Raw genomic sequence first — 25,495 nt, forward strand, 5'->3', positions numbered from 1 at the left:
TTCTAACCCCGAAGGCAGTATTTTATCTTTCAAAGATATCTCATCATAAAACTGGCGAACTATGGCCTAGAAACAGTTGAGAAATTTTGACCTATAAATAAAAAACAATAATCCCAAAGGAGTAGGTACTAAGATAGTACTATTATAGTTTCAATTATTATGAAACCATATTTATTTTTAAAGTCCTTTTATTTTTAAATACATTTTTATATCAATAAATTACGTCAAACTTATTGTAACTATATTTTTTTGGTAATATTTTACTTTTTTATTATTTTTTTGAGCGAATACCGCACAAGAGTCCCAACTGTTCTTTACCTATGTGACTATCGCATTGCCAATTGAGGGTATATTATGAGGATGAAGGGAGTCGGGAGAGTATGAAGAGAAGTTTAAGGGTATATTTTGAGGATGAAGGGAGTCGGGAGAGTATGAAGAGAAGTTTAAGGGTATATTATGAGGATGAAGGGAGTCGGGAGAGTATGAAGAGAAGTTTAAGGGTATATTATGAGGATGAAGGGAGTCGGGAGAGTATGAAGAGAAGTTTAAGGGTATATTACGAGGATGGAGGGAGTCGGGAGAGTATGAAGAGAAGCTCAAGGGTATATTTTGAGGATGAAGGGAGTTGGGAGAGTATGAAGAGAAGTTTAAGGGTATATTATGAGGATGAAGGGAGTCGGGAGAGTATGAAGAGAAGTTTAAGGGTATATTATGAGGATGAAGGGAGTCGGGAGAGTATGAAGAGAAGTTTAAGAAGGTTCTGGCTTTTCTAACCTGTACTCTAGATCTAAACTAATCTAGATCTGGACTCTTAACATGGCTAAAGCCATTTCAAGCAACGTTACGTACCTTAATTGTACTATCACAAAGGCCATACGAATACCTACCACTCTGAAAAGTGCCGCAAGTATCTTTTCTACGTTTTGATGTGTTTGGGATTAGGGGGTAAAACTGACTCTTGTGTAGCAAGCTTGACAATTTGAGACGACACTCGTGCAAAAAATGACGTCTCATTCGGCCAACCTCGTGCCTCGTCGGCTCATTCCATCCGCCGAGACGTCAAAACTCTGTGCGGTATATTTACATCTACTCTCACTAAAATTCGCAACTGATCTATTTTAAGTGATTTCGAATTATTTGAATAGTTGGTAATACATTTCTTTTTTGTTATAAAGACTAATGATTTGGGATTTTCTCGTCCAAAATTGTTTTGGTGATTTATTTTTGGGGTACTATGCCGTGTTGTGCTACCTCTTTCTCTAACCAACGTTTCGGACAGCATGTAGACTGTAACAAAACACTGCATAACACCCCAAACATAAATCAATATAATATAAAGACTTCTTCACTTTCATTTTCACTTCCTTCAATAAAAAGAATTTCGATGTTTTGACCGGTCAGTGGTTGAGTGGGCATAGCGCTTGGGTCTCACCCGAGCGTCGCGTGTTCGATTCCTCGGCTGGCTAAGTCCTCCATCACAACACAAGCAACATTTTCGGATTTCTGTGGTGGTAGTAGGAGATTTTCAAACATTGTTGGGTTATTCGTAACTCGGGAATGTTTGTCTTTCTTTAAAAAAAAAAAAATAAAAAAAAAATAAAAAAAAAAAAAATAAAAAAAATGTTTCACATTGGATAGGCGTCCTGTAACGTATTAATTTTTAAAAATTTAATTTTAGTCGGTCTTGATATGATCACATGATTCTTAAATTTGAATTTATTTCATTTCATAAAAAAAATACAGAATATATAATATATCATTAGTAAGTAAAATGCCTATATGTAAGTTAGTAACAATGACATTGTTGAAAAACTAATGTAACAATAATACAGGGTTTTCCAATAAAAGGTGTTATTTTGATATTCAATCGTAAAAGATCAATGGTTTCGTTGCTTGTGTGGCACGTACCGCCGTCTTGTTGAAAGTAAACGTTGTCCAAATCAATATCATCCAATTCCGGCCATAAAAAAATCATTAATCATCTCTCGATAGCGATCCATTCACCGTAACTGTTGCTTCAGCCTCATTTTTTGAAAAAGTAAGGTCCAATGACTCCGCCGGACCTAACACCGCACCAAAAAGTCACATGTTGAGAATAGAGAGGCTTTTCAGCAATAACTTTTGGGTTTTCCGAGCCCCAGATGCGACAATTTCGCTTGTTGACGAAGCCACCGAGGTGGAAATGGGCCTCATCACTCAAGATGATTTGCATTTTATTCACTCAAGTGAATTTTAATAATTTCAATGCGTTGTTGAAACGTGTATCGTTCCATTTTATTGGCGTTATTTCTACTTGTCAAAAAATGACAGCTTCAAAAGTAAGATCTACCGAAATAGCGGGCTATTCAAAATAACACCTTTTATTGGAAAACCCTGTAGAACTGTTTCTAATATAAGAAAAAGTAAATATGTATGAGTGTTATAAAGATATGGCATAATATACTATATTTTAAGTTGTGCATAACCTGCCTCACTAGGTGAACCTGTGTTGAGGCAGATTTTTCGTTAATTATTTCTCGCATTTTGTCTATGGTTTACTTATAAATGTTTAATATTGGTTCCTATACGGCAATACATTATTTTAGGTTACATTTTTATTAGCATATTCACAATACAGATACACAAGTTTTAGCACAATACATAGGTATTATAATAACTATCAAAGGCGGTTGGTTAGGTTACATTATTGTTTGCATATACACAATACAAATACAGCAAGTTTTATCACCATACATACTACAATAACTGTCAGTGACAAGGCGTTTAGTTGAGGGCACCAGTATATGCTCGATCATTTGAATAAATCCAATTTTTTTTTTTTTTTAAACTCTTTCTGTGTTTGAAGTCATGAATCTCAACCGCCCGACCGCCGAGTCGTGTAATTTGATAAACTATCAATGAACGTACTATCTTATCTGTTAATAATTTAATTGCACATTATTACCACATATCACAATATTAGTATAAGAAAATATTTAAAAAACATTGTCTCTTACCTTAATTTCACTTACCCCTGTGAATTAGCTAGCGTTCTTACAGTATGCTTTATTGCTAAGCCAATATCATCGATAAGAATATAAATCATTTCATTAATATAATATTCAAAATGTTCATTCTTTCATAAATTATCTTAATTATTTGCTTGTGATACAGTGACAGTTAAGTAATTAAAAAACTAAACATTATAATTTTCGGTTTAAGAAAGCGCGACTGTTAATATTCAATTGCTATTTCATAAAATATTATGTAGGTACATTAGCTACTATTGACGTCATTTTGTGTAATGCGATTTTCTACAGTTTTAGGGCTGTTTAGGTGTATTGTTACTTGGTTCCGTCCACACGACATCCGTATAACGCACTGAGCTGCTGATAACTAGCAAGTAAGTTTAATAAATACTTGAACATCGATGTGAAGATCCGTACAGCGTTTTTGGCTTCTTTGGTACTTGGAAGCGGTACAGCGCGTTGTTCGGGATTTGTGTGGACGAAACCATTATTTACTAAATTTATGTGAAAATGTAATCCATTAATAATTTGCGCGTTAATTTTAAATTGATTAGAAAAATAAATCTGCTTAAATGATATGAAAATTTTGCATCGCTTGGCTAGTTTATTAATAAAATGCAAATGAGAAATGGGTGTCGATTTAATTTTTATCGCTTGTGTTTGTAACAAATAATAATTATAAAAACACATTGATTTCAGGGTCTTATAATTATTATTATGTTTCTAAATGCGAAATTTTACTAAAACTACACGATTTTTTTTCATTGTGTAATTATAATTAATTTTCGTTATTAATATTCATCATAAATAGTCATTATTAATATTCATTATTATATTACTCATTAATATTTATTATTAAGATTGATTATTAATATTCATTATTAATAGTAATGAATAATATTTACTATTAGTATTCAATATGAATTCTGCGTTTATTTTTTTCTTATGAATTTCGTGCTATGTATTTTTATCTTTTTATCTTCACACTGAAAATAATCATGTTCTTTCCTTGTGATCACCCCCGTCTGATGATGTCGTTGATTTTGAGGCAGTCCACGGAGTAACGTATTGCTTGATGATTGCCCAAGGTGGAGATCGAGGGACTGACTGGGGATGTGCGCTTTAACGACGAAGGCCGCCGCCAGAACTACACGCTTCACGTCGTGGAGATGACCGTCAACAGCGCCATGGTCAAGGTTAGTCATCAGTGTCATGACAGATAATTACACAAATCATGTCTTAATTGTTACTTATTGACTTGTTAGCAACTACGGTCCTGACGCTTATCTCCGTTATAACAGTTCTCTATGTCATCTGTAAACGTTTGTGAGAAAAAATAGAGGATTCGCCGGGAATATGTCTATGTAAATAGTCATCATCACCATAATTTTCTTCCCTTCTCTCGCAAGAGAATAGGTGTCTCCAGGTGAAATTCTACGCTACTTCAGCGACTGTAGTCCGTTGCATGTCCATTCAATTGCAAAGTCTTTCTCCACCGGCTTCTAAAGCTATTTCCCCCAGTTTAGTGCTAGGTTTTATACAGAATATCTTACTTTGGAATTTCCATCAAAATATTACGCGGAAGTTGCTTTAATGGCATCAATTTTTTTTAGTTTTTAACTGATCCAAAACGTCTGGAGCCAGTGAAACTATGGCAATCCCATTAGGGTATAGTGTGAGTATCAAAGATATGGGGAGGAGGAAGGTCGGGGAGTACCTGGCTATTCAGATCTGGCAACCAAACACGGCCAAAGTCAAGTTTCAAGTCTATTTGGTGGTCTTACACCTGGGAATTTGAACCCGCCACCTTTGGCTTGCCAGTCGACGACCTTACCCGTCAACCACGGAGGCCGCTAAAGGTTCTGGATGCCATTAAAGAATCTTTCAAAGTAACAGCAGTTCAATGTCTTTTATGAATGTCGATTTTGTCACTTGTAACTATGTTGTGATTCCTTCCTCTTTCTTCTAAAATATCATTTTAACTGCTTGAAGCCCAGAACACACTTAGTTCTCATCCGTAGAATATTTAATAATAACCTGTTTCGGGTTGGTGCTTTAATTATAACTATTTGTAGGTTGCCGAATGGACCGAGGAGTATGGCTTCACGCCCATTGCCGCCAAGTACGTGCGCCTGCGACCGCGTATCGATATCGAGAAGAACCGTACCTACATTGTGACAACCATTATCGAGGAGCCCTACATCATGATGCGCACTCCCGAGCCAGGGGAGACGCTAGAGGGGAACGACCGCTTCGAGGGCTACTGCAAGGACCTTGCAGACCTCATTTCCAAGAAACTCGGCATCATTTGTAAGTTGATTACATATATTGATTGATTTGAGGTCGTTGTTAAAAAGGCGCTAAATCTCAGGGTAAGATTTAGCCTCCTACACAACTCTACCTAAAAGACGGTAATATAATATGAACTCTCGATTTAAGTGAAACACTTTTTAGAGACATAATAATAAGTTTCAGTAAATCTTGAATTGGGGTAGTGTGGCCCTATTCCAACCGTTCGACAAAAACGTAATTAAGCATAGAATATATGGGATCAAGCGAAATAAGGTGATAGGGGAAGTCATTTGCAATCAAGACGTTTTTTTGTTTAGTACTGGGCCGACGCATCCGATGCCGAAACCTCAGCAAACATCATCCAAATCACTTGGCACCTATGGCACAGGTGTTGGTTATCCAACGAATTTTTCCGGGTGGTTGTACTCATTCCCGCACCCCAAATTGAAATTTTGGTGTTTTCTTATGAATCTATTTCCAATTAGGTTTTACCGGGAAGCCGCGAATCTACCGTCAGCCCACCTTCAGTTTTGAAGTAATCAATTGCTGGGCTTTGTTTCGATTGAAATTGTAGAAAACCCGATAAATTAATGTTCAAAAGTTAATTAAGGTTGTTTCCTTAATAAATTAACTTGTTCTGATCAAGTAATTTTCAAACGCAAAATTCAGGAGGAATTGCCGAATGGGGGCTAGAGAAAAAGAAAAAATCTAGTCTTCTAAACATGTGTGACACATTTTTTTTCTATGCAATATGTTTAGAAATATAAAAATAGTGTAAATGGTAGATATGTTTATGAACAAATGTTGATTGGTGATAATATTATGATAAGAACCAGAACATATTTTTCGACGTTTTATTCCTGTTTTTATATTTGTTGATGACAAACAAGATAAGAAAGAATACATCGGTATTTAATGAATTAATTAAATCTATTGTTTCTGCCAATTTCCATTAGTTCCATTTTCTCACTAATTAAATCTAATTGATTTTCAATTTGAACGGCTTAAAAATTGTTTAGGTATACGAAAAAATAATCCTAGTTTTCACTACTTTATATAACGGTAAACTTTTTTATTAAGAAGGGTTTTCAAGGAAGAAAATTAATTTATTGCAAGTAATTTAGTCTCATTAGGCTATTTCATCTAGTATGTCAAATATATTGAATATTTGGCCAGTGTCGGATATGTTTTTTTTAATATGACCAATAGCTGAGTTTGTTGCTCCTTCCCAGGTAATTGAACCGTATTCTATAATGGATTGACGATGTGCATAATAAATTGTTTTAGTTTAAATATGTTTCTTATGTTTAGATAGATGAGTTTTGTTTTGGTAATTTATTTGTGTTGTGTTTGATATAATTTGTCTATCTGAGGTTATGGTCTATTATGATTCCAACATATTTTATTTTCTCAGTTTTTTTCTAGAGTAGTGCAATTGCAAATTACAATCGGTGTAAGGCATGTATTTTATGGTGTTTATGTTATTTTTTGGCTTTCTCCTGGTATTTTTGTGAATTTCGTTTTCGATGTGTTTAGCATAAATAATATTTGATTTAATCGCGTCTTCACTTGCGTGATTAATAATTTCGCTATATTGAACACCTTGGTCCATTTTTAAAAATTTGAGTATTAAAACAGTTTCATCCGCATAACTAACTATTTCTCCGTTTATTTTTATGTTGTGTGTTTTCTTGTGGAACTCCATATGTAATCTGCAGTAGTTTGCTAGTATGGCAATTGATTCTGACGTGTTTGACTTTTTTGCGATATAAACTTCTTTCATTTAAAGATATCAAGTGACTTAACGCGCAAAATAGTATTGTTTCGAAAAAGTGCATACAATATTCTTACTTTTTCATGGCTTGTATCCAAAATCAAAATGTGTTATCGTAGAAATGGGTGCAGATGACTTTTAAATTTAAGAAAATCCTATATGCCCTAGTAGGTATTTAAGATTTATAAAAAAAAAATTAACCTGCTTTTTTTCCCGGTTTCGCTCAAGTTAATATGTATAATTAGGAAATTTGAATATTAAAAAAATGTTTAAATGATTTCAATTTTCCAATCTCAAAAATAGATGTTAACTTTCCAATTAGCCAATGTGATTGATAGCACGGTAAGTAGGATTTTTGGCTAGCATATGTGAGATATAATAAGTGTTAGCAATAACCTGAATAAATATTTAGCAATTTCATTATATAAGCATACCTTATTGAAGTTTTTTGCATCAAGTAGGGGAATATTTTGATAAAGCTATTAAAATTGACAGTAGTACAGTATTTTGCACGTTAACAGTATTTTGTCGGCTGAAAGAAAAAAAAAATGGATTTTTTATATTTATATTTTGTACCTACCTACATACTGTGTGGATCAAATTCAACAATATTTTTTTTATAAATGTGTTTTAAACAGTAATTTCATTCACTATTTATGAGTATAATTTCTTAAATATTGTTTTATATGCGTATGTAAAAGCCTTAATAGGCGTAAATAAATAAATTCATAATATGAAACGACTCAACGCAGATATATGTTTCCAATGCAGGAATGATACTTAGGAATTACCCAACTGAACGTCAGTGGTAAGGGAGACAATCATTACTTATATTCCTTTCCCTTTCTCATTGTGATTGATTTGCACTAAAACATTTTGAAAAATTTAAAAAGCTTATTAAATTTCACTTAAAACATGAAATTCTGATTGAACAAATAATCGATCCATGGACTTTTAAGTACTTAAAATTCAAAAAGAGCAACTTTGGCATAAAAAAGTGTTGCAATTTCCATAGGAAAGACATTCAGTTGGATGCCCTAGAAGAAGATGAGACGAGATAAAGAAGTTATTCCACATGTATCCGATGAAAATCTCTGTAAACTCGAACCAATAGGGTCCGCCGAAATTTATTTGTATTTAACATTCCAACTAGCCAATAAACGACAGAAACTAATAAATATGACAATTCGTTCATAGAAACCGATCGTTAGTTTCTCTTATGGTCGCTTGCATAGATAAACTTGGGAATCTGTATTTATGTTATTGCACCAACTCATCATTTACTCAGCTACAATTATCGCTGGTGTGAACGAGAGTTGTAGTTAGATTCTCTGACTCATATTTCACATTAGTCATTACGGCTTTTCACAGTATTTCCAGTAATTCTGCCAATATTCGTACAAAATTTTCACCATTCAATCAACTAGCATTGCGCTTGATTTCGGCGAAACGGCCCAACTCCGGTGGTGGTAAATCGTACTCCGTCCGCGCTACTCACAATCCGTGGTATTTTCGAATAGCGTAATTATTGCATAACTCATAGTTCAAATCGTTTCGCAAGGATTCAAACGATGCTGATCCCGCTTTGAGTATCGCCTGCTAAACGGGGTCGGCTTATCTCCAATTAATTAAAACATTTCAGCTCAATGATAAAGTCATTAGTGGACGGCTCCAAGAAACATCTGACTGCATACTTAATAACTCCATCTATTGGATATTAACCCGTTTCCTCTAAATCCGCTTCAGGAATGCTATATATTTAAAAAGGTTCTACCCTTTGTTCGCCTTCATATTGGATGCAAACTCATTTTAATTTGTAACGCATAAATAGTACTTCGGGCAGATAGTGACCTTCTATTGTGAGCAGATAACATTTCTGTTGATCGATTACAATAAATAAGACTAATTTTTAATACCTGGCAACATCCAATCTAATTACCGAATATTCTACTTTAACTTTAATTTTGTGTATAACTTTCATATTAGGGAAGTGAAAAGAAAAGAAAATAAATTTTAATGTCTTTACTAACCACTCGAAAGATTCAAAAACGTTTTGAGCAATCGCTTTCCATAATGTACCAAATTTATAAAATATTGGGATAAACAGCAAAATCTAGGCGGATCATTGGCTTTAAACTACAGCAGTGTTCATAAACGTTTCAATATTAATATTTTGAGTATATTATTTATAACAGCTAAGTTATTAGATATGATTTTGAGTATATTATTTATAACAGCTAAGTTATTAGATATGATTTTGAGTATATTATTTATAACAGCTAAGTTATTAGATATGATTTTGAGTATATTATTTATAACAGCTAAGTTATTAGATATGATTTTTAGTATATTATTTATAACAGCTAAGTTATCAGATATGATTTTGAATATATTATTTATAACAGCTAAGTTGTTAGATATGATTTGAGATTTTTACTACCAAAATTATTAAAGTGATTTATTTTTCTTTGGGGTATTATGCTGTGTTACCTCCTCCTTTAGTATAACATATCTACCCTGATGATGTACACTGTAATACTGCCCAAAACGTTGGCTAAAAATGGTGGTAGCGCAACACACCACCTCATAAATAAATTACTATAGAGCAAAATGGTTATTTCAAAGTTCATCGTTCATGATGGAAATTTCACTGTGAGCTGAAAATATGTAACTGTGTCAACCAAGAAATAATATATTATGAGTTAATAAAATACTTAGCCATAATCTAGGCTCAGTTTGAATGAAAAATATTTATTTTGTAGTGGGGAATGGGTTGAGTGAGACAAATAAAGGAAATAAAAGAAGTTAGGCGAAGTGGAAGTCAAGCATTAAGCTGAAGGGAGCAAATGTTCCGCGTAAGAGGAAGCTACAAGCCAAAAATGTGAATATTCCTTATATTATAGGTAATAGCCATTGAAATCGCTTGACTAACGAGTCTAGAAACGTTCGATTTCAATCAATTTTTTGTAAATAATTTTATAAGAAAGCAAAAAAGTTAATCAAGTGAAACTGTCAAAGATAATATTAACTTGTATTTTTAAAGTTGTTATCTTTACGCCTTCATACATTTCTATTGAAAAAATATGTTTTTTAGTACTTTAAATTTATATATTTTATTGAGTATATAATTTTTCAATTTGTATTTTACTCAAGCGAAACGATAGGGAAAACATCAATTTATCTAAAACATATTTTGTAGTATTCATAATTTACATCAATTCGTTATAAAGATTAATCAAAATAGTAATTTAGCATGCTTCGCCTAAAGATTTTTATTTTTCCGAGACAGACACAGACTTAAGTATTGTTGTTTAGATAAATTGGGAAGCTTAATTTTTATTAGGTACATAATAATAATAATAATATTTGGCTGATTTATTTATCGTTTTCATGTAAAACATTTCAAGAGCGCTTTAGAAAAATATGTATTTAATAATAAATACAGCTGTCTTAAGATTAGAATTCATAATATTTAGTGACTAACATACTTACATTTAAAAAATACATGTTATCCTTTGTGCTATGCTTATATGTCTATTAAACATTAATTTATCATTAAAAATTACTGTTATACGAATATACTCATAATACTCGGTCTCCGCAACGAGCCTAATACTATCAGGTATAGAGGTACCGATTACATTGGATAATTTGACTATGATCGCGCGACGCCCATGGGATCTCGATTAAGACGGAAGACATGATGATATTTTCATTTATCATGCCCCGATCCCAAAGGTTACATTGCTGCGATAAGAAGAGGAGCGATTAGCTTTTGATGACTGACTGGCTGAACTTTCCCCCAAAAAAGTTTTTTTTCCTCTATTTAACTTTTATAATATAATTTTTGGCAAAAAAAAAGGTTTCCTAGAAACACATCTCAATAGATTGTTTCTCTATACATTTTCAGAATAGTATCATTAATTTACCATTGATGTAATACTTAATAATAAAAATTACAGAGTATGAGAAAACTGTGAAATTATTCAACGTAGATAGATTATTAATACAAATAAATAGATAGTTTACACTTTAAAAAAAACATGGTTTTATATGTACACAAAATTACAAAATTTCATCAAAATTAACAAAGTTTAGGGCTTGTGCGGGAAACCTTAAATCCATTTTTTATATAAAAAAATCGTTTCTTACTTATTTTTATGCCCTAATATTACTGTTTTTTAACTTGGAATAAACACAAAAGTTACGATTTAATTTTTTTAAATTTAAAAAAAATTTATATATTTTGAAAAAAAATAAAACTTTAGGCCTTGTGCGGGAGACCTAAATATTTTTTTAAAATTCGAAAACTTTTTGTTGTAAGTTGTGGTACCTAGTAGCAACTTTTTTTCAACTTGGAATTTGAAAACAAAAAGAAAAGTTAAAAATCGATACACCCTAATACACAGTAATACAATGATATACATATATCTAGTAAAACTAATATTATTAAAAAAAAATTCTACGAAACAAAAATAACGGATTTGGGATTATTATTTTAATACCCGCTGAGCGGCTGGCTACATTTCCAGTCAGTTGAAATTCTCACTGCTTTAAGGTCGTAACACAGACATAGGAATTAATAGACGAGAAGATAAAGGCGAGGGGTAAAATCAACTGTTGAAGAACGAAGGGAGTGAAGATGACTGTGATTCGTCAATAAATCAATCTGACAGTAAATAGGCATCTCGCATTATAATATCACCATTTACTTCTTAAAAGTAAAATCTGCTTTGAATGAATAGACATTTTTACATGGGAGCGCAAATTACTCGCCACGTTATGAACAAATTTGCGAAGTCCAAATTCGGCAAAGTAAGGCAGCTTCTATATTCAGAGTCATAGTTAGTTCAGAGTATTTAGTTAAGACACTTTTATAAATGTTCATAATTTACTTCCCAGCAACCAACCAGCTTTGTGTTTCGCGTCCAGACGTTTCTCGATGTGATAGTAACAACTGGTTCATATTATACGATGTGAATATGCTTAAAATAAAATAAAATAATGCTTATATATGGAATGTAATACGACAATTGGGTTTATTCTCTTTTTTCGCATCTATTTTTACCAGTTTTCATAGTACAAGTAAACATTTTGCCGTGTTATTTCGTAAAATGAACCGATGATGCCTGGACCATAGTTCGCACAAGAATGATGACGTCACGTTTTCAAATATCACTTGAGGCCGTACGCGAGCCCAGCCGGCTCAATGGAACCGGTATGGGGAGTGGGGATAATACGCTTTTAATCACTTAGGGCAGGTCTACTAATATTCATATGTCTATGGGTCGTAATGATTTGAATTTTCTTAAGTTTTCAACACCGGGAAAAACTTCCCCAATATAAAAAAGAAAACAGGATACCAACGAATAACGAATATTATCAAACTGCTTTGAGGACTGTAAGAATTTAGATTATAAACGATTTGCCTTATTACACTAGAGATGTCTCTAAGAAAGTAGGCGGAACTGTAGGAGGTGACAAAAAAGTGTAACAACCAATTAGAAGCTTAGCTTCCCTGAACAAAGGGATGATTGATTGCTTAATTGTCTAACGGTTTTTGAGAGTTCAATGCACCGTAATATAAACAGATAAACCTTTTGTATGGAGTGGGATCGACAACATTTGGGAAATAATTCCATAAATGCATCGTTAGGAAAATAAACGACAGTATTTAATGACAGATGATTCGTAGTAGAAAACATTTATAGCAGACTGGAAAATTAAATGAAAAACGATAGTTGAGATTAAAACAATTACACTTCAGTGAAAGAAGAAAAAGTATTGCGGTAAGGAACAGCAAGATTAAAGACCCCTGGAATACACGTCAAATTTGTCAAAAGGAATTTCTGGATATTCCATGAAATTCTATCGTGTAAACCATACAAGAAAAGGGATAATGAAGATACCAATTAATATTTTATTGGTCAAATATTTAACATAGCAATGATTCGCTTATTTGGATTAAGAAAAAAAACAGTTAAACTTAATGACTAAATAGAGATTGATTGCAAGAATTGTGAGATATTAAAAAGTTTCACTGATATTAAAATAGGTCACCACAAAGGAATTCAATAAATATTACGAGATCAGAGCCCTTTTTAGAAACAAATAGTATTCACCCAAATATTCCTGCTGTTATGAATTGGAATGTAAATAAAATATCCCTGTAGGGTAGGTTTTTCAAACACGTTCCGAAATACCAAATCACTGTAGGCATATTTTTGTGTGCTATATGCACATGCTAAAATAAAAATAATACCAACACGAAAACATTGAAAATCGAGAGAATGAGAGTTGAATACTCAAACATCTATTTCAAATCTTTGTTAGGGTAGCGACCTCAATAAAGACATACCCTGCAATAATCATTGTTAACCATTTATACCTACGTGAGGGGTTTACGTATCCAAAACTTTTCTACCTACCAAACGAGGAGTTAGTGACCTCTTAAAAAAAGCAAGAAATTAATTGAATTTACACATTGACATTAAATTAATCCTTAGACTTCGTAGTCATGGTATGTGAAGATCTCGCGAATCGCAAGCACGCAACTCGACGACCTGAGAATAAATAGTGTCAACATATTGTGGCAGCCTAGGGGAAAATGCAAATTCACGAAAAATGTGTTCTTCTGATATGTTATATGTTAAGGAAATGGCATATGCACATACATATCACAATTTCACGAGTGAAGCCGTTACAAGAGAAGAAATGGACATTCCTCTTCTAGATTCAGTCGACTAGAGATGGAGGAGTTGAAGTTGGGGTTATTTTTTAATTAGTATAAGACCTAGTTTGTTTCTCCTCCGGCATGAGAAGGAATGTCATCGGAGCAAAAACACCCATCAAACTTATCATTTGGGTGTAAACCGGCCTTTGAACTATTCAGGATACGTGGAGATTTATGGCTTTGTTCGTATTACTATTCACCAGAATTAACTTGGTAAGAGGAACTTAGTTTTAACCAATTTTCCTTCAATTTTTCTTCCCGTTATCCATTTTTTTCGCAGAAAAAGTGAATGTTTACTAAGATGGAGGTTGCAGACAAAGAGGACTTCGATTGAAAAACTGAGACTCTTATTGATAATCCAATGTATGTTAATCACCATCATGTATGTTAATCACCTGTTAATATTTCATTATTTGTGTTTATAATAGGTTATGTGCGCTTCAATAAATACTACGGCAGAAGAATTAGTCAGAATTTATGTCTTCTTCGTCTTCTTCGATGGCGCTACAGCCCATATCGAGCTTTGGCCTCCTGCAACAGTCGCCTCCAACTCCTCCTGTCCTCAGCGGCTGACTTCCAGTTTGTCACCTGGAGAAGCTGTGCTGCATCCCCTCTTACCTCATCTTCCCACCTCAGTCTGGGTCTTCCCACTTTTCTCTTTCCACCTGGGTGACCAGTCAGAATTCTTTTTGGGACGCGTGTATCCGGCATTCTCTGTACATGCCCAGCCCATCTCAGCCTGAGGAGTCTCATGTGTGCAGAGATGCTAGGGGCCTTATATATATCGTACAATTCTATATTGTGCCGGATACGCCACTGTTCGCCCTCTTTCACGGGTCCACATATTCTTCTCAGCACCTTTCTTTCAAAAGTATCCAGCATTTCAGCCATCTTTACCGTCAGTGTCAGCGCCTCACATCCATATGCCAATACAGTTCTTACAATGGTCTTATATATGGTTGTTTTGGTTTTTCTGTGGACACTACGTGACTTAAACACTGGCAGCAAAGAGAAGTATGTTTTGTTGGCTGCTGTGATTCTCCTTCTGATTTCTGCTGGATCCTCATTGTTCTCTATCAGGCTGGAGCCCAGGTAGGTGAATTGATCGACCACTTCGTATGAGTAGTTGTCTTTAAATAGTGCACTACTTCTTCTTCTGTGTGAGGGGTTCCTGCTCTGTACCATCATTTTTGTTTTGTCAACATTAACTCGCAGTCCTACTTCCCGCGCCGCTGTTTCTAAAGGGTCGAAGACCTCCTTAATGGCTGAAATTGATCTTCCGACAATGTTGATGTCATCCGCATATCCGACAACTTGACTGCTCTTGAAACAAATATTGGAGCCAGTGTCTATTAGTGATTTTCGTATTACATGTTCGAGCACAATGTTGAAGAGAGTGGGAGCCAGACTGTCCCCCTGTTTAAGTCCCTGTGATACTGTAAATTCTTCCGACAATTCTCCGTCTATTTTGACCTGACATCTTGAGTCTGACATTGTGGCTTTTATGAGCCTAACCAATTTAGGTGGAATCTGGAATTGTAGTAGTATGTCATATAGACACTCCCGATCTATGCTATCATACGCTTGCTTGAAATCAATGAATAGTTGGTGTATGTCTATGTCAAATTCCCAGCACTTTGCCAAGATCTGTCTGACGGTGAACAGTTGGTCTGTTGTGGATCTACCGGTGCGGAAGCCTGCCTGATACTCTCCCAGTAGGTTTTCTGCATATTTATCAATTCTTTGTTTCAGTATCATGGTGTAGATTTTATATGCTGTGCATAGAAGTGATATTCCTCTATGATTTTCGCATTTTAATTTGTCACCTTTCTTGTGAATTGGGCATATTATGCTTATTTGCCATTCCTCTGGGATTTTTTCCAGTGTCCATATTTTAGTTATTAAATTGAGTAGCAGATTTCTCAGATGCTCATTTCCATATTTGAACAACTCTGCCGGGAGGTTGTCTTTCCCAGGTGATTTGTTGTTTTTAAGTTTCTTTAGTGCAGCGTTTATTTCTTGCATTGTTGGTGGATTCGCTGATTCTTCATTACTTGATTCAGTGGGGATGTTGGTAGGGTGACTTCTCAGGTCGCTATTAGGGTTGAGAAGTTTATAGAAGTAGTTTTTCCACACTGTTTTTATTCGTTCCTTATCTGATATAATTGATCCATCAGCGTCTTTGCATAGTGTTGTATTCGGTTTGAAACCCTTCTTGAAGAAGTTTACTCCCCTATATGCTTCTCTAGGATTATTATTGACAAAGTCCTGTTCCATTTTTAGCAGTATATCATTCAAGAATTTTCTTTTCTTTCCCCGTATCAGCTTACTCGTTTCTTTTCTCGCTTGTTCGTACGCCTGTCTTTTGTTTCTTGTTGACGTTTCCAAGTACTTCTTTCTGAGTATATTCTTTTCAGCTATCTTTCTTTCACACTCTTCATCAAACCACGGGTTCCTGGGCTGTCTGGGCATGTTTCCGACACTTGATTCCACTGCTCTTACAATTGCTTCTTTTATATCATTCCAATCTTTTTCGAGTGATTCTTGGGAGTTCTGCTCAGTGATCTGATCTGGTAGGCTATTTAAAAGGGCGTTGTGATACTGCTCTTTGCCTTCTGGTGTTTTTAGAGCTTCCGTATTGATTTTTGGAATAGTTGGTGATTTTCGTGTCCTGTTGTTTGCAATTCGGCTCCTATAGGTGGCCACCACCATGTAGTGGTCTGAATCACAGTTGGCACCCCTATACGTCCTTACGTTTGTGATGCTCGTTGCCCCCCTTCTTTCTATCAGGACATGATCAATTTGGTTATGGTGTCTACCATCTGGCGACGTCCAGGTCCGTTTGTGTATGTCTTTTCTTGGGAATTGAGTCGAGGCCACTATTAGGTTTCTTGATTCTAGAAAACAATCACTCGGGTTTCGTTATTATTAGCGTGCTTGTGTAGGCTGTTCATTCCTGTAATGTGTTGGAGCAGAGGATTCTGTCCTATCTTGGCGTTAAAGTCCCCAATTACCATCTTAATGTCGTTTGATGGTAATGTGTCGTAGACCTGTTCGAGTTTCTGATAGTATGTATCTTTCATTATGTCCTCTTTATCTTCCGTTTCAGCATGTACGTTGATCAATGTTACATTGAAAAATTTCGTTTTTATGCGTAAACTGCACATTCTTTCATTAATGGGTTTAAAGTCTAATATGCATTTTCCCATTTTCCGGTCAACAATGAAGGCCACTCCGAATTTATGATGTCTTTCATTTCCACTATGCAGTATCGTATGCGTTCTTGTGTCAAATGGCTCAGATCCTATCCATCTGGTTTCTTGCACCGCCATTATGTCAATTTTATATTTCGTCATATCCCTAGTGATCTCTCCTAGGGCTCCACTTCTATACAGCGTCCTTGCGTTCCAGGTAGCTATTTTCAAGTCCTTATTTCGTTTGCCGGGTCTTTTCCTAAGTTCAGTTGTTGTCCGAGGCTCTGTGTTAGGATTCGTAATAGCGTTGCTTTTACAGGGAGAGGTTATTAGCCTCTCGCCCAACCCCCTACCAGGAGGGCCAGGGTTTTTCTGTAGGGGTTTCCATCCCTTAGCTGGGGGGTTCCGGTTTTATGGCGCCGGAGATTCGCCATTTATCCTCTCCTATCTGCTATGGCTGATGGTATTGCCATTGGCCACATTGCCCAGGGCTCGCGGGGCTTAAGAGACCACTCGTGGACGCTAGGAGTAGGACTATTGGTAGTATTGCTGATGGAATGCAACAGTGGCGTTACACGGTATTTGATGAGTGACACATTTTTCCCAGCAAAAAATGCGTCTCCGTGACCCTACCAAACTTTGAGCCCCGAATTTATGTCTAGAATCGAAATAAAAACAGGGTAGGAAGATTAGTTAAATATAAATTTGGTTCTTTCAATAGCTGAGTTTTCACTCACTCTACTTTCTAAATAATATGGGTTACCACACTAAAAAGTACAATAGTCACACCAGATCTTATAATTATAAAAAAAAACAAACAAAGTTAGGTGAGAGATTATTGTAAAAAAAAACCGAACACGAAGATCTTATTTATTATGTGAAAAATCATAGTGGCTCGTGGAAGGTAGTTTAGGAAATGCGTATGAAATTTGCAAAAAAACAGTTGGTGACATGACGAACAGCCATTCTCTAGATTAGACATCCAGAAGGCAATTCATTACAACTGGTACCAGCGACCAGGAGGCATCGACGAATATGATAGTTAAGATTTTAGAGTTTGGGTAGAAACCGATTTTATTACAAGGCGCACTGTATCGTGCAGTATGAATATGTATATTATTTATTTATTTCCAAAATATAATATTTTAGTCTCATGAGGGTTATAAAATTAATGCAAATGTTTCCCAGAAAAAAAAATCATTTTTGTTGTTCATGGATTCTGTCATTCGTTTTCTGAGTATGTATTTTCTTTGATTTACTATAATTTGCTGTAAAAACTAAATAGTGTATTCCAAACCAATTTTGAAGTTTTTAACTAATTAAATAAAGAAATATTAATAAAAATGGTTTTTACTGATTCACGTTTATATTAATTTTGTAGAAGAAATTTAATAAGGTTCTAATAGTTAAATTCAATAAATATAAATGAGATCGTATCAAATTTTAAATAGATGGTGAAAATCCCGTTAATATGCAATAACATCACCCTTTTACAGCTGTCAAACGAATAGTTATTTAAAATTTATTCATTGTTTTTGATTGTCTGCAACTGAAATAAAGTTTCATTTGTTTAGATGTTAAGGCTTTTATCTTTCAAATTTATTTAACATTCGCGCCCTTGAGGTGATTTTGCACAAAAACGGCGCTATTTAAATCATCTAAATATTATTATTATTATTTATTTATTTAAAAAAAAATAGTACAACATCATTGCAAAAGCGATTTATCTTTTTTTTAAATATAGTTGATGTAGACAATATACGTGTGTATTTTAATAAAAAGTTAAACAATACTTTGTGCATTAAGTTGTTGAAGGACTTGTGGAAGACACCCACATTTCTTGCAAGGCAGTTAATCAACCTATTAAGTCTTCCCAGGGGCTGGTAAATTAGTTCTGTACCTGGGAAGTGTCAGAAGGAAGTGTTGGCGGCCCCGCGTGAAATTATCTTGTGGACTTATTCTATCTTGATAATAAACCGTTCAGAAGTTAATAAGCCATCGGCAGTAATGCGACACCTGTCCTAGAACTATGAATGCTGATATCTAGCATTCACGAGATAAATGCTGTTGGAGACAACAATGGGTAAAAACAGAACTCTCCCGTGTAGAGATATCGTAAAAATTTATTTAGTATTTTCTCGACCATTAGTACTAGACGTTATCCTCTGGCCCCCATACATGAGATCCACTCACGAGAATGCTACGCACTACTAAAGTAAAGCAGCTTTATAATGAGAGGTCGGTCAACTCCTTTGAATTGTGTATGATAAAACCCTACTTTTGGCTAGTTGACAGATCTTTTCAATATGAACATGAACAATATGAACAATCAAACGAGCGTCATGGACAATTCCTAGATTCTTGCAGGTCGTTGTGTGATTTAGAGAAGTATCTTTCATTTTGTATTCGCCCGTTAACAATCAAACCATGAACATCATATTTAAATTCTATCTAGGAAGGAAACAAAATTATGTTTATGTTTTAAAAGTTAAACTACCCTTCATTAGCTTGAACTCGATTGGAGAACGATTTTTTTTGTGTTTATATACCCTTAATAAATCTATGTATTACATCGATGGTTAAATCAATTAGGCACAACTTCAAAGTTAATAATGAAACATATTTTCCATCTGAAATTATAACAGTGATATTGATTTTCAAAAATAAACAATCCAGTCAGAAAAAAATGTTTTAGAGTTCCTTAGTGAGACTTTTAAAAAACTTTCTGCTGCCTATAAAAGATTGTAAACCTTTTAGGAAAAAAATATTTCGGTGAAGATCGATCATTTTCTGGCAATTTCGCCACGCTGGTATTCTTTAGTTTTAAAACTTGGCCCTTATGTAATATTATACATTTTCTGAAAATGATCCCCTGGCGCCTATGGGCGTATCTTGAGAGCACAGGAGGCACTTCTTCAGTCCACCTTTTTTTCTAACCCTTAATACGAATATGGAATCGTGGGTCAAAAGGACCCAAGATAAATTAAGGACATGTCACTGTCTTTTTGGGGAATTCAATAATAATCATTTTTATTCCAGGATGTGGGGAGGTTAGTGGAATCCCACACGTCCTATACAGATATACACATTGATTTTACAGCAGAAATTCGAATATGAAGATTTTTTTTTTTGGAAATACAAGTCTGAAATTTTATAGAAAATAACAACAATTGCTCGATTACAACTGTGATTATTAAATAATCATCTATTGAATTATTTAAAAAAATATATTTTTACTTATCAGCATGCACAATTAGCCTTAAATTTTAACTTTATATTTTTGGTTCAATACCTTCGTAACAAATTTAAGTCCTATAATTTAATTAACGGCTATATGAAAAAAAAACATTTATGTTTCTGCTTTGAAGATTAATAATGAATTTTTAAAAAAAGAATGACATCATTTTTTTTTAATATTAGAAAAATGTGAATCAGTTTCAACGTTGTTCTGTGTATTTATCTAAGCGGGCAACACTATTTTTTTAAATAAGAAAAAAAATTATCATCATTCAATCATAACTACGAAGTGTTTGATCAAATCTAGCAATTTAAATTTAATAAAGCTGTTCCTTTTCAAAAGTTTTTCACTGAAAGTTTGTGCCTGTCATAAAACTAAAAATTAAATAACGTGCAGGCTCATTGTTTGTTGTTTATTTATTTATTGGTTCCTCACATGCGGTATCACTGTTTACATTTTTAATATTAACCTCACTATTACTAGCCTGTCGAAATTCATAATTTTACAAAATAATTAAAATAAAATAAAAAAATATGTATATTGAAAGAAGAATATTTTTGCATAAATAATGGGTACCTACTAAGCTGAAGGAACCTATTTCAATAAAGCAGTAAACGTGTAGGATCACCACGTGAAAAAAAAACAACTTTTAACTAACAACTTTCCATAGTAATTTACTAAACATTTTATATGCATATATTTTTTCGTTATCGGTTCAATTTTCATTTCCAACAAAGCAGCAATATCTCGGTCATTAATAAATCACGCCATTTAAACTTAAATGCCAAAAAAATAGATAAATAATATCAAAAACCAAAAACTAAAGTAACTGATGTTGTGGGTCCATTTGGACCCGACAGCATTGCGTACCTCTACTTCTAGTAAACATAAAGTTTTAAACGTTCATATTCTGCCTCAGCACGCGATGTAATAAGATTAATAAAACGCGTGATATTCTGTTGCCAATCGATTGGGAGAAATTAAAATGTTGTTTCTGGCGGGTCCAAATGGACCACCAATTCCGTTTGTGGTTTAACATACTAAAAATCTTTTAACTCACATTTTTAAACGAGACTCTTTTCCTACAATCCTATTTTGCATTTTTACCTGAAATTTTATTCTCTCATCATTTTTGACAGGCTTTCAGCAAGTACAATATAATAAGGCTGTCTTACAATTAATAAGAATCCAGATATTGTATGGAACCCGGCTTGCTTTGTATTTACTTCCCTACATCAAGTCCAGACGCCTTCCTTTATTTCTGCCATTCCGGACACGTGTTCCGCAGGCATAGCTACACGTGTACATTCCTAAGATGCTTACACGTACGTAGGGAGGATAGGTGGGTTCACAGAGGTAGAGAGTACGTGACCAAAAAGGATTATAACAAGTTATTTAATTAGTTTTATTTGATTTCATTAATTTAATTAGTTTGATTTGAATTGAGAGCTGGCGGTGTGCTTCCTTGGAGAAGCGTATAACCAGACCCACTTGGTATGGTATTACTGCGAGCTGTGCGTACCTGATATCAATTCAATTATGTTTCAACGTGAGTGAGTAAAGGAGCAAAATTAGCTTCTCTGAAATTAAGAATTTATATTTGGTTACTGATCGTAGGTTTTTTTAGTTGCTATCGCCCACCAAATCATACAAAATCGCCACCAAAGCTCTTTTGATTCTTGATCGCCACACAAACCACGTACTTAAATCGCCGTGGGCGATATTTACGTGAAAAGTATCGACTGTAGAGTATAATGCGAAGGGGAAATGAAAATGATGCGAAGGTTATGTTAAGACAGAGGAATGTTGCACTTAATTTTCTTGGTATTTGGCTCGATAAATGCTCTCCATGGCAAAGTTAATAAGTTTTTGGACTATACAGAAGCTTACAAATTTACTCTACATAGTATTCAAATCATTAATAGGATTATTACTTATGAAATCCTGCATAATACAAATTATTATTTCGTATTCCATCTTGCATAATATAAATTATTATTACGTATTTACTCTTGCAAAATAAAAATTATTTTTATTTTTTAGGCAGCACTTCAACTTTATTGTCCATGAAAAGATTCATTGAAGGAAATTTTGTTCAAAAGTATTTCCCTTTCACACTGAAGAAGCAAAGAGCATATCTCAAACAGAGAAAGAACACGAACAAGTTCCACACGAACACAATTGGTGTGCTTTCGATTTCTGTAGTTTTAGTTCCTACTAAACTATTATATATGTATGCATCTTGTAAGTAATATGCTTTAAAAGTATCGGAATGCCTACTTAAATGAGTAAATTGCCTTAAAAGTGTTTTAATTGAAGATGTTTCATCTGAAGATTTTAAGAGAAAATGCAAGGCCGACAATCTCGCTTCTCTCTTATGGCGCAGCACTGGCTTATTCATTTGTCATCTCAAAATCAAAATCTAGTCGGCCTTGAGGTAGTATTCGACGCAACTTTTGAATACGAAAATAATACGACTTATATTTTCTTATTGGTTATTTTTGTCATACATGAGCAACGTTGACTTTGTTGATTTCTGAACAACGTTGATTTTTGGAAACAATAGTGTTTTTTATATAACACATTTATTTTATTTTAATTTTGATAGACAATAGCAAGGCTAGATATACTGTAACGTCATTAAACATTTTTTGCTTCTAAATGTTGTTAATTAGAAACGTCTCCTCAGTGGCGGCTCTTCTATGGTGGACATTTGGTCAAAGACCTGCTAAATATGCTACAATAGTATTAATTTTAAAAAAATATTCATTTAGTTTTAATATTTTTGCATATTCGTACGGTAATAGCGGTTTCCAGTGCCATCTAACGTCCAAATGAGAAGCTACTTTATGTACCTACCGTGGGTCACTTTAAATTTTGTCCCCAAGCTCTCTCATTTCCTTTTATTTGCCATAGAGACAAAAGAAGTAAACACTATCATGTCTGATGTATGCTTAGAATCTTTCAAAATTTATTTTAAAGGAGTTTTTTGGCATCACCGCGGTGAAATAGAGATATCTACGACCTAAGATTATTAAGGTATAAGAGAGAGACGTTAAAAAATGTCAGTCGAAAGTTTTTTGTGTGATAAACGATAGCCATCTTGAACTTGGATATTTATAATAATAATTCTAATAAAAGTGTTTATTCCGGTATGTGGGGAGGTTAGTGCAGTCCCACACATTCGATATAGAGATACAAAAAAATATTTGATCAAAAACAAAAAAATAGAGCAGAATAACAATGATAAAAAAAACTGAATAAATTGAAAATAAAATAGAATAAAATTATAAAATTAATAGAAAGTTGAAGCCTTTAGGGAACCGTGACTATATTAGGCTCTAGTATTTTTATCCAGTGTGCGTCAATGCTGGAGGATGGAGTGAGGCGGGCTTCCATAGTGAGGATATTTCCAGAGCTTCTTATCCTTTCCCTCATTCCTGCCACCCTGGATCTAATAAGGGCTGCATATACGGGAACTCGCCCCTCCGTGAACATACGGGAAGCGCTGCAGTATCTGGGGAGACAAAACATTGTGCGAAAGGCGTTGTTGTATTGGACCCGTAGTCTTTCTATACTACTCTTTTTGTAGTTTGCCCATAGTTCGCACGTGTACAACGTGGCACAGAAGGAAAGGAAGAGCGTCCTTTTTACTGTTGTACTGCAAAGGCGAAATCTTCTACTGAGCATGTTTGTTTTAACGCTAAGAGCTCGTCTTTGTCTAGTTCTATTATTATATTATTCTTATATTAGTTCGTGAATTTAAAATGTCAATGTTTGGGGATATCGCATGGAAAGAAACCACAAACAATTTATTGAATCACGAAAAACTCATTCAAATAAAGTAACTATTAGTTTATGTTACAAGAGAGAAAAATAAAGATGTTTAAAACGAAAAGTTATAATATAATTTTTGTTAGTAAATTTGCGGGTGCAATAAAATCAACGTATAGGTACTTCGAATAAGTGGATACCGGCTAATTAATTACATACATTTTCGCTTTTATAATATTAACTACGCATTAGCAATATGTGTAAACATTTCATAAACTTGACCTTCTTCTTCTGGACATGTAGCGCTGCCTCTGCTCCTCCTCTTTTAAATGTTTTGACTCATTGCTTATGTAGAAATTGTACATAATAATATTCATTGTAATATGCTTCTTTTATTTTATAAAACATTTCACAAAGTAATCAAAATATTAAATAAGTCTTTGAATACAATCGATCGGTTTTCTTAAAGAACTAGGTACCTCTGTAAATAATATAATATGTTTAGAAGAAGTTGAAAACTAACAGTAGGAAGATTTTCAAAGGCTTCAAAACTATTGAAATCGTAAAGGTTTATTAAGTAACACGGGAAGCAGTTGACGGTTTTGAAAACTTTATTTTAAATCAAAAATAATGTTTCCTTCACTTTTTTTTTCTCTGTGACCGTACATTATTTTAACTTGAAATGCTTTAATCTGGTTTATTTTCAGTTTCTAAAATGCGGGTTTTCCAGAAAATGCAACATTGCATTGTCCGAGTTGCGCGGCACGCTGGCGCCATCTTCGCGCCCGTTTTGAAACGTTTTTTTGTTTTATTTCCTCAGATGAACTGCGAATCGTGAAGGACGGAAGCTACGGCACGGAGAACCCGGACGTGAAGGGAGGCTGGGACGGCATGGTGGGGGAACTCGTAAGAAAGGTAAGAATAACATTACATCTGCTTTTTGATCTGCCAAGGAAAATAAGTTTTAAGGATTTCAGAACTTATGGGTTTTCGGAAACGTTATTTTGAAAGATGGACAAACTAAAGGCAGTTTATGCTTTTTCAACGCTTCACCTTGGTTTACACCTGATATAATAATAATTATAATATTGGACTGATGATGCGGTGCTGATTGCTAATAGTATGGATGATCTGCAGTCTCTCGTGTCTAGGATGAACGAAGTATGCGTGAAGAATGAGTTAATGATGAATGTAAGTAAGTCTAAAGTAATGGTGTTTGAAAGAGAAAGTACGAAAACAGTGTGCAATATAGTTGTGAATGAGGAATACTTGGAGCAGGTGGATGAATTTGTGTATTTAGGAAGCATGTTTACGAGAGATGGGAAGGCTGACAGAGATATTGAAAGAAGAGTAAATGCAGGTAACTCCATTAATGGAGGACTGAACGCAGTTGGCGCTAACAAAAAATTGTCCAAAGAAGCGAAGTTAGCAGTCCACAATGGAGTGCTGGTACCTACCCTGATGTATAGAAGTGAGGCATGG

The 25,495-nt window shown here is 34.3% G+C and overlaps 1 protein-coding gene across 1 annotated transcript in view; it reads left to right on the forward strand.

The window, feature by feature from the left end:
* The window catches only part of LOC149412410 (glutamate receptor 1-like), a 342,856-nt gene that overhangs the window by 263,460 nt on the left and 53,901 nt on the right, over nt 1–25,495 (forward strand). The window contains exons 6-8 of the mRNA XM_089645875.1: nt 4,097–4,204; nt 5,084–5,318; nt 24,834–24,928. Coding sequence (XP_089502001.1) covers nt 4,097–4,204; nt 5,084–5,318; nt 24,834–24,928 — 438 coding nt within the window. The remainder of the gene's footprint in view (nt 1–4,096; nt 4,205–5,083; nt 5,319–24,833; nt 24,929–25,495) is intronic.

Source organism: Hesperophylax consimilis, chromosome 23 (genome assembly GCF_061612785.1).
Source record: "Hesperophylax consimilis isolate HC1 chromosome 23, BYU_Hcon_1.0, whole genome shotgun sequence".
Lineage (NCBI taxonomy): Eukaryota > Metazoa > Arthropoda > Insecta > Trichoptera > Limnephilidae > Hesperophylax > Hesperophylax consimilis.